Below are 14,036 nucleotides of genomic sequence, written 5' to 3' on the forward strand. Positions count from 1 at the left end.
TCTTTCACACATAAAAATTGTATCAATTCTGGATCATCACCATTGGTTTGGGGGAAATCTTTAACAGCTGCATCTGAATTTCCAGTTCAACTACTACTCCAGAGGCAACCATTTAATCTATATTCCAGTGTTTTCTCTACAGCTATGGAATGGTGGATAGTTTCCCATTAATGAGAACTTGCCCTGATTTGCTTCACCTACCCAATGTTTCTATAGGCAAGGCTCTGTTGTCCTATCCTCTTTGCTGGTGGATCTGAGGAGTTTTGCTTTTTTGTTTCCTCGTACTAAGACAACAACAAAAAAGGGAGGATTTCTGCAGGCTCCATTAGCCAGCTCGAGAGAACTGGGGGGGGGGGAGAGGCATGTTGGCTAAACTCTCGAAATCATTGGTGAGGGCACTCATGGAGCAGCATGAGTACAACTCTAAAGGGTCTGGAGATTTAAAATGCTGCAGGTGTGGAGGTATCTTACACATTTCTGTCTGGATTGTAGCCTGGATCTGAAAACAAGTTGCCTTGGGGGTTGCCACGAGGGATGATCTGCTCCAAGCAAAAGGGGAAAGATAGCCCTGCATATTCTGTAGGATTTCTGAACAGCATTCAACATCATCCAGGGTTTGTACAGGGAATTTATTTATTATTTAATTATGTTTCAGGGGGATTCCGACTTCGCAACAACTTTGGATAGCTTACAGTTAAAAAGAGAATTTAGAACAGCATATAGCAAAGAAAAGAAATACAACCACTAGAAGACCAACTCCATAATATGAAAAGAACAAAATAAAATTCTAAACCAGGATTCTAACCCAAAACCTAGGAGAACAATCAGGTCTTTAACCATTTGCAAGTATCTGTCAATCTAATCTTATCTAATCTAATCTAATCTAATCTAATCTAATCTAATCTAATCCAATCCAATCCAATCCAATCCAATCACCTATTGAATGAGAGTAAAGTAGATTTAATCTAATTATATATTGAATAGGAGTAAAATAGATCTAGGTGGGGCTATCATTCCACAGCCAGGGTGTCAACGCTACAATATTGTATATTCTTGCTTTTGACAATATGTAAAACTGTCTGGTATTTATGGGGTTAATACAGAGCAGAAGGGGGTGGGGGTAAAGGCGGGAAATAAAGAGGAAAGAAACATTTGACCTTCACACTAATTGGATAATGTGATATATGACGTCTAATTCAAGGAGGGAACATGTTGATAATTTAACTGCTCAGAGGAAGAAAACTTAGATCCTAGCATCCCTCCGTTATGCATGTGCCAACATTTTGTAACAATCACTAACTTTTAGGAAAATAAATGCCTGGAAGTTCTTTGAAGTGTTTCATTAGCCGGAACCATAACACAGGGGCTATCACCAAGAAACCACATTTTCTGCACCTAACAAGATGTTATTGGTCAATTTGATCTCCAGAAAGTAGCAATAGTAACAGCAATAGCACTTAGACTTATGTACCACTTCATAGTGCTTTACAGCACTAAGTGGTTTGCAGAGTCAGCTTATTGCCCTGAACAATCTGGATCCTCATTTTACCGACCTTAGAAGGAGGAAAACAACCTTGAGTCGACCTTGAGCCAGTCAGGATTGAACTCCTGGCAGTGAGCAGAGTCAGCCTGCAATACTGCACTCTAACCACTGAGCCATTACAGCTCTGATTGTAGGGAACAATCAGTTGCTTCTCCCTGTGCATTTTTAATAGTTTAATAGTTCCTTCAGTCAGGAAATGTGGTTCTACAGATGGCCTAGCACCGGGCCATAAAGAGTTTTATAGGTTAACACCAGCACTTTAAACTGCATCCAAAAGCTACTGGCAACCAATGTAGAGCTTACATTACACCTTAGAGCAGACATGTCAAACTCGCAACGTCACGTATCGGAGCTTTTTCCCCATTGCCGGCAATGGGGTGGGCACGGTTTCCTGGTGATGCGTCCGGCCCGTGGGCTGGCAGTTTGACACCCCTGCCTTAGAGATATCGTGCTCCTAGTGATAACTGCTGGCGAGCACCTGGTTCACTACCAGTTGATGCCTCAGATGGTATTTAAAGGCAACCCCATGTGAAGAGCACTGCAGTAGTCAAGATAGATGGCAATGAAAACATGAATCACCATTGCAAGATCTTCTCATTCAAGAAAAAGCACAGGTGACACACCAGGTGAAGCTGGGCAAAGTACTACTACTTTAGTAATACACTTTATAGAATGTCTTCCCAGAAAGACTTTCCCAATAATGTGATTACCATAATTTAGGAATCAAGCATAACACCTACAGTGGGTCAGATTTTTCAGAACTGCTAGTTTTTAAAAAATATTATATAATGAAGAACTGCTTGCTTTGTTACTTATTTGGATTTGTTTTTTTTTTAAATTCCTTTAGAACCTTTTATTGCTTCTGACTAATTTGATAAGCTGCACTGGAAATATAAATTTATGCTGAAAGTGCATGTATAAATTATGTAAAAAGCTTCACTTTCTACTCAAATGGAAATCTCAATAAATACAGTAAATTCTGCTGAATACAGTAAGTCAGGAAAGTAGGTGTAAGATTGCACTGCAGTCGTGCCACATGCTGTGCAAAAGAACATCATTATCGTCAAATAAATAGGGCTGGTACTGTACTACTTTAAGAGCAAAGATATAAATATTTAAAAAAGTATATGTACGCACCCCTTATGTTCATCATAGTAAAGATATCCCTGTTCTCAGGCTGAAACAAAACCAATCTCTTTCTTTCTCTTGCTATGGCCAATTTTTATTTGGTTTATATGCACACCTTTTTCCTTCCCCAAATAAAAGAACTTAAAGCAAAAGATTTTGATGAGAAAGCTTTGACATCAGCAATCAATATTATCAAACTTAAGAGTCAGCTGTAAATCCTTCCTATCTGTATCTATCTGAACTGAATGTGAAAAATTATAGCTGCTGCCACTGCAGTAACTCCATTCCCCACTGCTTTTCCAGAGGAAAACTGGCAAGGGAATAGAATAGCTAACTGGGCCCCAGTGCTTGAAGGACCCTGGCAAATTTATATAGAGTTTTAAATATCACCAGATTCCTGCTGTCCTCTACTGAGTCCCCCTCCTTTACCATCAGCTCGATATTTGGGATACTAAGATAGAGGCCTGAGAGAACATTTCAAGGAAGACAATCAGTAAGCAGGAATATTCCCCTGCCAACCAATTTTCTTCAACATGAATTCCTATTTCCTCAAATCATTTATTTGTAAGAGTCTTTCCTGAACAGATTCTTTAAAAAAAGAAAAGAAAAGAAATCAATGGGCAGTCTTCCTGTTTACCGCCAATTCTTCTCCCCAAGCCAGTGATTTATTTTATTGAACAAGTTTGTATAGCCGCCCAACTCACCACAAAATGACTCTTGCGACTTATTATCTCGTCCAAAACGAGGCTGAGATCAGGCACGTAACAAGCTGTCTTTGAAGACACCTCTTACTTGGCTAGCTCATAGCAACATGCACCAGCTAACTCTCAGCATTCAGAAATGGTATGATTTAATATATGGGCCTATTTACTGTATAAGCCATCTATAAGCCCTTGACCTATTAGCCTTTTGGAAGATGGTGAAGACCTGGCTCCTTCATCCAGCTTCCGCACTACGGCAGAAGTGAATGTAAAAGCATGGGGAGTTGATGTGATGTTGCGGTACTGCACCTGGGATATGCGATGTTGTCATGGGGTTGGTAAGTTTTATTCATTCTGCTTTTTTAAATATTACTGAGAGGATTACCTTAAGATAGGCGGCTATATGAATAAAATAAAATGATATAAAAAGTTTACCTGTCCACTTCAGAACTCAAATAACACAACAAATGAATGGCCCATAGCAGGGGGCCTGAGTAGGTTGCAAGTGCAGTAAGAAAAATGGCAGGAATTTCTACATAGTCGTTTAGTCCAACAAAGCCAGCTGAAACATCCACAGAAGCAATGCCGTTTGAATTCCCCTGGAAGAGAAAGGGGACAGTGAACAAAAGAGAATCAATGAATATATTGTAGAATTCAACAGCCTAGTAAGGTAAAAGCATCTGTGAAAAGGGAAAAGGACAGGAAAATAGAAACATGAAAACTCAATCAGGCCCTAATTCCGATAAAAACTTCAACCACAGGGACTCTATTTTAATTTATATAGTTATTTTCTTTAACCCTCTGACATCTAGAGGCACCTGTAACAAAGACTGTTTGGAGGGAGGGAATTACAGTAGGCAAAAGACTTATTATTCCTATTAGTCTGTATACAATGAAAGCCAAAAATCCAACTGAACCATTAAAAAAGCTAATGAAGAGCTCATGTACTAAGAATCAGATGATTAATACAGATAGCAATAAACTAGGTCAAAAGAGGAAGAAATCAACAAATAAACTTTTCCAGTGTTCCAACAGAGTTCTCTTACAGCATTCACAAGTGCACAAAATGGGGCAACTTTTATATATATATATATTACTATAAATATATATATATAATATATATATTATTATATTTATATATACATATATATATATATATTTATATATATATATATATATATAATAGGTCTTTGTTTGTTCGGGTTTTCTCCCGCGTAAAATTGGAAGTGTCTTGGCAACGTTTCGACGAAGTCACATTCGTCATCTTCAGGCTGGTGTTTTTAGCTTCTTGCTTTGAGCAGCAATGTGTGGTTTTAGCTGTTTCTTCCTTTTAACTGCCAGTGAGGGTATGAACTGATTGGATGGGAGCTTGGCTGTGTTCTGATTGGGTGGAGGTGTGTTCTGAATGGTTAGGGGCTTGGCTGTGCTCTGATTGGCTGGGGGAGTGTTCTGTTTGGTTGTGCTCAGGTTAGTCTGAGTTGCAGAGGGATTTAAGATTTTGGGGTTAGGGAGTCGTTTGTCAATAAGGGCAGGTTTCCAAATGGCTGGTAGGCGGGAGGTATCATCTCGCTTGTTCATGCTGTGTGGGCGTTTTTCTATCTCGAAAAACATATATCTTCTATCGAGATAGAAAAACGCCCACACAGCATGAACAAGCGAGATGATACCTCCCGCCTACCAGCCATTTGGAAACCTGCCCTTATTGACAAACGACTCCCTAACCCCAAAATCTTAAACCCCTCTGCAACTCAGACTAACCTGAGCACAACCAAACAGAACACTCCCCCAGCCAATCAGAGCACAGCCAAGCCCCTAACCATTCAGAACACACCTCCACCCAATCAGAACACAGCCAAGCTCCCACCCAATCAGTTCATACCCCACTGGCAGTTAAAAGGAAGAAACAGCTAAGACCACACATTGCTGCTCAAAGCACGAAGCTAAAAACACCAGCCTGAAGATGACGAATGGGACTTCGTCGAAACGTCGCCAAGACACTTCCAATTTTACGCGGGAGAAAACCCGAACAACCAAAGACCTACATACAAACACCCGCGAAAACCTCAGACTATATATATATATATATATATATATATATATATATATATATATATATATATATATATATATATGTCTGGGGATTAATCCATAGCAAAAAGAAAGCATTCAACTCTTCTGGATGAGCTAAACAGTAAGCCCGTAAGAGACCTATTAATTCAGACTGCCAGGCTCGACGACGCAGAGGATAGCACAGCAACATATACAGTATGCAGCACTGTCTTAACTGCCTCATTGGGGGTGCTAGAAACCTTGAGATCGAATGTTATAAAACAAAATTCTCCAGAACCTAGGATGGCAGACAACTAAGTCTAAACAGTGAGAAAGTTATTTTATACAAAGACAAAGAGGAAGTTATTAAAGGAGCTAGATGTTAAAACTGACCAACAGAAGCCACTATTACAATAATAATAATTTTATTTTTATTTCTCTGGTCAAGCTCTCTCAAAACCCAGGATCATCAAGAATTGTGAAGACACACCACAATAATATAAGGCCGCAATTATGTCTTTCTTTTTGAGATGAAACAATTTTATCATCTAGGATTATGTGGGCCAACATTCCTTCTAGAAAGATTAATTTCAGCCAGTACTTTAATCTGCAAGGCCTCATATGATCCTCTAAGAAAATATAAGATAGGTTCCAAAAGTAGAAGTGAATTTGATGCATTCTGGGGAATGCAAAGCATAATTCTTAAGATTTGAATTCAATAAGCTAAAAGGGTCTTCTATTATTGTTGATGTAAGTGCCGGACGATATTCCACAGCATATTAAGACTCACCTCATAATCTTGCATGATCTTATTGCAGCCAGAACAAAATTATTGCCATCAAGATATGCATTAGAGCTCAACAATTATATATTTCCATTGTTTCTTCCTAGCTATAAGATGATTAGGAAAAAAAACCCTACAATTTTAAATTTTAAAAATTATGTGCATGTATCATTAGTAGGAATGCCATTTATATGCCAATTGTAAGAGCAGGTAGCATACCTTGTATTACAGACTTTGTTATTCCGATACTTGACCTTTTTATTTATTTATTTATTTTGCCAGAAAATGCTGCCAAGACCCTACCTTCAAAGTGTTGCCACTAGTCTCGAAAAAGTTGTGCATCCCAGAGTTATGGATTCAATAAACAGCAGTTCGGGATATTAAGAAAATTTGGCTCCAAACTATCTTGATGTTAAGTCCATCTCAACCTTCAACAATTATTCTCTTCATTTCTATTTGCCTTGCACTGGCTCACACATGGAAGATTATAGGTAAAGACACAAAGGAGAATCTTGATTCTGGAACTGTTCATGCTTACTATAGGATGGCAAAGGAAACTAAAAAATAATCCCTCAATCAATAGATCTCTCTCTGTGGAAAATCAGCCATCAACAACGACAGAGAACAATATTAGATATCAATGATTTTTATTATTATTTTAAGGGAAGAAATTCTGTTCAATATTAAACAAAAGCCAACATATCTGTATGCATTCATTTTATTTAAAGACTGAAAATGTTTAAATTGCAAGAAGTTTTAGTTCTCCATTTGATTTCACAGAAAGGCTTGAGGGTAAATTATATGCTGTTCAGATATTACATTTTAAATATTAAAGCTATACCATGCCAATTCCATTTCCAGGAACATATCAGCCTTCAACCCTATAAACTGAGGAACACACACAAATCTTGTCTTCAGAAAAGATAAACTACCAGGGGGGCAGAACCAGCTGTCACAGAAAATCGATCTGCTATACCCACCACTAGTATCTTCCATCACGGAGGGCCGAAGTGGAAGGATGCTTTCTTTAATGCATTATATATTTTTGAACATGCATTAAAAAAAAAGGCAGGACATTAATTTTTAATGTTAATGTTTCTGTTATCAGTAGAAATAGGAAAAGTACAGTACATGACATTTTGGTAAAACAACATTCTATTTTTCTCCCTGTTACTTTGAGAGCTATATTCACAAATCACCCCCAAGGGTATGGCCTCTATGCTGCCTGAATTGTATACACACATACAGAAACACACAGGGAGAGTCTCACAGCTTGACAGTTAAGATAGTACAAAACCTCTCTGAGTCTTTAAGAATAATGCACCCCTTTCTTTGCAAGGTACCAGCTTATGATAACAGTCTGTGTCACATTTTTGTCTTCATGGAGAAATAAAGTACAAGCCACGACACCTTACAGCATAAACAGGGCAGCTGTGTGTCTGGAGAAAAGCCCTGAGAGCATATGCTTTTCACACATCAGTTTCTAGCTACAATTGAGAAAGGACTTGATAATATACATAGAGTACATATCCATACACATATTCGCCTTCAGGGTAAAAAAATGTTATGCAAAGCATAAAAAGAAACTAAGAAATAGCAAGCCAAAGAAATTAAAGATACAAGATAAGAAAAACTAAAATATATCTAAAGCTAGCCCAAAGGTGTTTTTCCAAAAAGCAGCTTTGTTTTTGTTTTTTGTTTGTAAATGTTTTGCTTCTCGTCCAAAAAGCTTCTTCAGTCTCGTCCAAAGAAGCTTCTTGGATCAGAAGTAAAATGTTTTCAAAGAAAAAAACAAACAAACCAAGAACGTCCAATTTGCCTTTTACAAAAGCACCTTTGGGACAAACATGACCTAGTGATCAAGAATCTCCATGTTGTTGTTAGTTGCAAAGTCGTGTCCGACCCATCGCAACCCATAGACAACCTTCCTCCAGGCCTTCCTGTCCCCTACCATCTTCTGGAGTCCATTTAAGTTAACACCTACTGCTTCAGTGACTCCATCCAGCCACCTCATTCTCTGTCGTCCCCTTCTTCTATTGCCCTCAATCTTTCCCAGCATTAGGCTCTTCTCCAGTGAGTCCTTCCTTCTCATTAGGTGGCCAAAGTACTTGAGTTTCAACTTCAGGATCTGGCCTTCTAAAGAGCAGTCAGGGTTGATCTCCTCTAGGACTGACCGGTTTGATCACCTTGCAGTCCAGGAGACTCGCAGGAGTCTTCTCTAGCACCATAGTTCAAAGGTCTCAAAGGCCTCCGTAGTCATTTCTAAAGCTAATTCACACCAAGACCATTTGCATATGGTTCTAGAGTTTTCTTTTCTTCCACCATAATCATACAGCATTTCAGCAGCCTCCTTTGTTAAGCTTACATCTCTTTCTCAGAAAATTATCACCTCCGTGCTATCAGAACTTTCCAATATTTCTATTATTTTTGACTCTCATTTTTTCTTTAAATATTTCATTTTAAATTCAACTCTCCTGTGACCAAACCTCATGAATTTATTTGAGGCTGGTCACTTAGCTTTTTATTCGGCTCACTCATTCATCCTTAATCCTATCCATCCTTTTTTTTCCCATTTGGAGTAAGCATTCTGCTAATACACACAAATACATCTATCTATCCTAATTTTTTTTCTCTTTTTTGTTTATAATTTAAAATCCTTCACTCTACTTCTGTGTAAGCACAATTACATTCATGTTTGAAACATTACATTTCAGATCCTCCTCACGGCAGTATACTGTGGTGATGCTACCCCCCCCCCATACAAATGTACCAAATCTCCAAGATCTGTTCCCCACCTACCCCCCCCTCCCAAAATTATGGACTGCTAAAGGTACCTTTGTAAGAAAACATTCATGACAAACTGAATTGATCCTGAATTTGAAACGGGGAAAGGCTCAGTCTAAGGTCCAGTAAACCAAATTCACTGACCATGTCTCAAAGATAGTGCGGCAAGCATGCTGATCTAGTAGGGAGGGATAAATAATGTCACACATATGGATTTATCTAAACATTCTTATATCGTGCTGTAATTTCCACTACGTCTGCCTCTTTCTTTGTTTGCCTTTGCAATGTGAGATGCCAAACATATACAAGCTCAGGTTCTGCTGTTGCTCATGGCTGCTTGGAAAAGTGCCAAAGCTTTGTGGGGAGTCCAGTAGGCGCTGTATTATTGCTTGAAAGGAGATAAAATCATGTCGTATCTTCAAAATGATTTCATTGCTCTGAGTGAGCCAGGTTTTGGCTACGGTAGTCAGGTGCCAGGATCAGGAGCCTGAGACGAGAGGTGGTCAATCGCTCACAATCTGCTCCTGCCGCTTTGCAGGCTTGTCGTTTTACCTCCCTTTTGCTTCTCCGATTCCGAACCCATTTGAAAGTACACTTGGAGGGATTTTGATTTGCTCAGGGAAGTTTTTACTTTGGGAGTTCCCTGCAAAGTAAGGCTTCCAGTGATGAAAAGCACTACACGAGGCTCTAAGGGCGTGCGATGCACTGCTGATGAGAGGCCACTGAAGGCGGGAATGGATCCCAGACAATCTCTGCTGGAGATGAGAAATATGGGTTGAATTGGACTGGTGATTATGAGGAAAGAAGGGTGAGTGACTTGCACTTCAAAGTCCAATCCTGTTACCTGACTTTGAAGCAGAGTGAATATTAAGACAGGATGGGGAGGGATTTCTTTAGGTAAGTATCTGCAACCAATATGTTTTGGGTTTGTAAATATTTGCCTGTGTACATTAGTGTGCATATTTGTTGAAGGAAATGGGTGATCCGCAGATTGCGTCAACTTAACAAAGACACAGCCCTAGAGATGATTTAGGATGCAAGTAAAGCTCTCGTGATATTTTATACAACATAATAGTAAACTATCCAATTTAAAAAGAAGAGCCGAGAGAAAATACAAGCTCTTTGGGATGAGGTAAAAAGAAAAATTAAAGAAGCTTCCAGTATTACCCAACAAAGTAAGCTTCTACAGTGACCGTTGTCTTTGATAACATGAAGCAAAATGGAAATAAAAATTAAGTATGCAAAAAAAAAATATGAGTCTGCAAACAAACCACTGAAATAGCTGACATATAAATTACAAAAAGAAAAAGATACTATTAAAATTACAAGAGGAAACTACTGTAAAAGCACCTAATGTAAACATGCAAAAATGTTTTATCCATATTACTCTAATTGATACAAAGGACAAGAAATTTCCCTGGAGAAAATGGTGAATATTTAAAGAAACAAAATTTACCAAAGGCTACAGAGACATAAAATCAGACCATGAAGTCTGTGAAGTTAGGAAAAAAAGACTAAAACAGAAAAGATGCCTGGATCAGGAGGTTTACAGCTTCTTATTACAAATGTTTTGAAAATGAACTCTTACAACCTTTACAAAATATGATGAATTCTATTTCACCCAGGAGAAAGAAGCTGGACAGCTGGAAAGAAGCTAATATAGCATTAATACTTAAAGAGGGCCAAGAGCTGATTTCTATAAACTATTGACTCTCACTGAATAATGATTACACATTGTTTCCAATGGTTTTGGCCGATAGATTGAAAATACTTTTGAAGAATTTATTCGTTAAGATCAATGGGGTGTTTTACCCAAAACACAGCTGAGGGTTAATACTAGAAATGGGTCGGACAGTTTGGAATATTTCTAGCAACATAATGAAAAACAAACTACATTGATTTCCTTAGATGCAGAGGCGGCCTTTGACAATTTGAACTGTTTAAAGTTTTGGAAAGAATATTATTAAATGGGTAAACCTGACAAGACTCAAGCCTCAAGCCCTATCTAGCAAGATGCAGTTTGGTGTCAAGAAACCTAAGATCCTCCTTCTAGGTAGGAAAAATTAGATGCATTGGTACAGGATAGGCCAGCTATGCTGACTCAGGAATTCTGGGAGTTGAAGTCCACGAGTCATAAAAAAGCCGAGGTTGCCTACCCCTGGGATAGACAGTTCCTGGCTCAACAGTAGTTCCCAAAAGAGCGATCTTCCAAGAGAGCGATACAACCTGGACATAAGGAACAATTCCCTTGCAGTAAGAACTATTAAGCAATGAACAGCTTGCTTCCAGAATAGAAGGACAGCCATTTGTTTGAGATGATATGAGGACTCCTGTATTGGTCAGGGGGATGGACTAGAAGCCGCCAAGGTCCCTTCTAGCTCTTACGATTCTATGATCATTTTACAACTCACAGAAAGCACAAATTGTTAATGGAGAATTAACAAAACCCCGTCAGATACAAAAAGGGACAAACAAAGATACCCTTTGTCTCCACTCCTGTTGGTATTAATACAAGACGAGAGAATTGCAAGATGGAGTAAAGATTAAAAGAGGAAATTTATAAAGTAAGAGCATTTGCTGAAAGTGATTTTGAAAAGATATTAAAGGAAGGTTAAAATTATTTTGTATGCTAGAAGATTTTAAAATTAATAATCAGAAGAAAAAAAATGTTAACAAAAGTAATGAAACCAAAGGGTCAAATAGAACTGATGAAGAAAACCGTTTTAAGATTGAGAAAAAAATAAAACATTTGCCTTGCAGTAAGAACGACAAATATGAATTTTATGTTATTTCAAAACAAGTATGCTAAGACATGGAATGACATTAAAAAGGACATGCTAAGATGAGAGAAACTACAATTGTCACTGTTGGGGACGATCTCTATGATCAAAATGAATGTTTTGCCTACAATGATGTTTTTGCTTCACATAATACCCTGTTTTGACAACTGGTATACCATTTAATTAATGGCAAAAAAGATGTATCTAAATTTGTATGGCAAAAGAAAAAGCCACGAGTTAAATATGTTACAAAGTGCAAAGGAAAGAGGAGAACTGGGTCTACCTGATCTGAAATTGTATTTTGCAGCTTGTTGTTTGGTTTGGGAATTGCTGAGAAATAAAAGACTTTTAGAGTTAGAAAAACATGACCTAAGATTTGGGCGGCATGGACACTTGTGGTGCAATAAAGTCAAGGTTAACGTAGATTTCAAAAATCACTGCATTAGACATTGAGAATATGGAAAGATACAAATCCAGGCTGTGCCTGAAAATATCTTTTTGACTCTCAGCATAAGAAGCATTTTATAGACAAGAAATAATAAAGATACAAAGATAAGAGCAATGAAGAAACACTGTTATGTGGTTGAAAAGACTGAAATGTACATTATGTTACAATCTTAGAGGGAACTTTATACTGTTAGAATATGACGCCAGGAAAATTATCTAGAATGTCTGAAGACACATCAAATTGATGTTGGAAAAGTGAACAAATGGTCATTTTATCATGCTTGGTGGATGTGGAAAAAAACTATAAAATTTTGGGCACAAATATATAGAGTGATTCAGAGGTTTTTAAGTATTAATATTCAACTGAAAGCAGAACTTATCCTCCTGGGATAAACATTTAGAAAGTAGCCGTGGAACGCTCTTTTTATATAGGATAACTGCAATGAGATTATTGTATGCCCAAAATGGAAAGATTTCACAATAAAGGGCTGATTGGCAAAGATGACAAAACTTGCTGAAATGGCTAAACTGCCTTTTTTGATTACAGAAAAGCCGATATCTACATTTACTGATGCCTGGAAACTCCTTATGGATGTTTTGCTTAAAAAAGAAAAAAAATGAACTTGTGATTTATGCTCATGATGATTAGATAGGATAGAATACAGAGAGTCGTGATGTAATCCTAGAGAAAGAGGTTAAAAAATAATATTGTACTTATATCTGCCTTAAAGAAGATGGGAAAACACTTCTTTATATGTTCTTCTTTCTACAGTTCTTCTTTCTTTACCTACACCTCTTCATTTTCCTTTGCGCTTCAGCTTTTTCTTTTACCTCTCCTTTTTTTTCCTTTTCCTTTTTGGTTCTATTTTAGTTTGTATGCTTATTGTTACAATTTCAATTTAAAAAAAAATCTCATGTAGAAAATACTACATAAAAACATTTCAAATACAATGGTGTAAGATTACATTGCAGAAGATCTGTAAACAATCTCAGTGGATTAGTTTGCACTCAAGTTCTTTTATGTTAGGAAGACCCATTGCAGATGCCTTGCCGGAGAGCCTTTCAAAATCAATACCAGAAGCTATTTGTCATAGCAGGAAAGCCACTGCTAGATTATCACAAAGTGGAACTCTTGACATTAATATTCTGATCATAAACAAGAATTCTTTTTGCCAAAATTTCTCTGCACATAGAGGCAATAGGCCTGACAGAAAGCTTCATGCTAAGCACTGAAGTTTTATGAAGCTAGAACTCAATATAAAGGAATTACAGATTGCAGCATGTTGATGGTAGCAAAATAAGTGAAGAAGTACAGAACTACAGGCTCAGAAGAGTCTCGCGTGCACACTAATTGGGCTGTTAGCCATACCATTTTTCTCTTCCTCTTTGCCATCCATATTTCTTTCTAACCTATATTAGGTTGGTATGTCCCATATAACTTTAACACTCTAAATTTTTATCCCTGAAGTGCAGAAAATAGGAAGGAAAAGATATAAGCAATGTTTTTTAATTCGCTAGATGTGTTCATTCATCTTCACCTCTAAAGAGATTCTTATTTGTCACCAAAACACATCTGGTTCATTAGCTAAGTGCCCCAAGGAAAGATGTGGAGAAGTCAGTAATAGATTAGGTTATTAAATACCATATGAAAATATAAGTCTGTATAGATTAATATATCAAATAAAAGGCTTTGATAGCTGGAGGCACACAAAATATAAGTAGTTCAAAATTGTTTGGTTCCTTTTATTTCTAGACAAAAGCTGCTAAGGGTAACTGAGTCTGACAATATTCTGAAAACATAACTCCTAAATTTAAAACTG

The 14,036-nt window shown here is 37.5% G+C and overlaps 1 protein-coding gene across 2 annotated transcripts in view; it reads right to left on the reverse strand.

Annotated features, from left to right (window-relative positions):
* PIGG (phosphatidylinositol glycan anchor biosynthesis class G) overlaps positions 1 to 14,036 on the reverse strand; it is a 70,945-nt gene that overhangs the window by 6,808 nt on the left and 50,101 nt on the right. The window contains exon 12 of one of the 2 annotated variants that reach the window (XM_039359697.1): positions 3,808 to 3,971. The exons of the other annotated variant lie outside the window; for it this stretch is intronic. Coding sequence (XP_039215631.1) covers positions 3,808 to 3,971 — 164 coding nt within the window. The remainder of the gene's footprint in view (positions 1 to 3,807; positions 3,972 to 14,036) is intronic. 2 annotated transcript variants of the gene reach the window in all.

The sequence above is a fragment of the Crotalus tigris genome, unplaced genomic scaffold, assembly GCF_016545835.1.
Source record: "Crotalus tigris isolate CLP2741 ecotype Arizona unplaced genomic scaffold, ASM1654583v1 scf7180000019100.1392032, whole genome shotgun sequence".
NCBI lineage: Eukaryota > Metazoa > Chordata > Lepidosauria > Squamata > Viperidae > Crotalus > Crotalus tigris.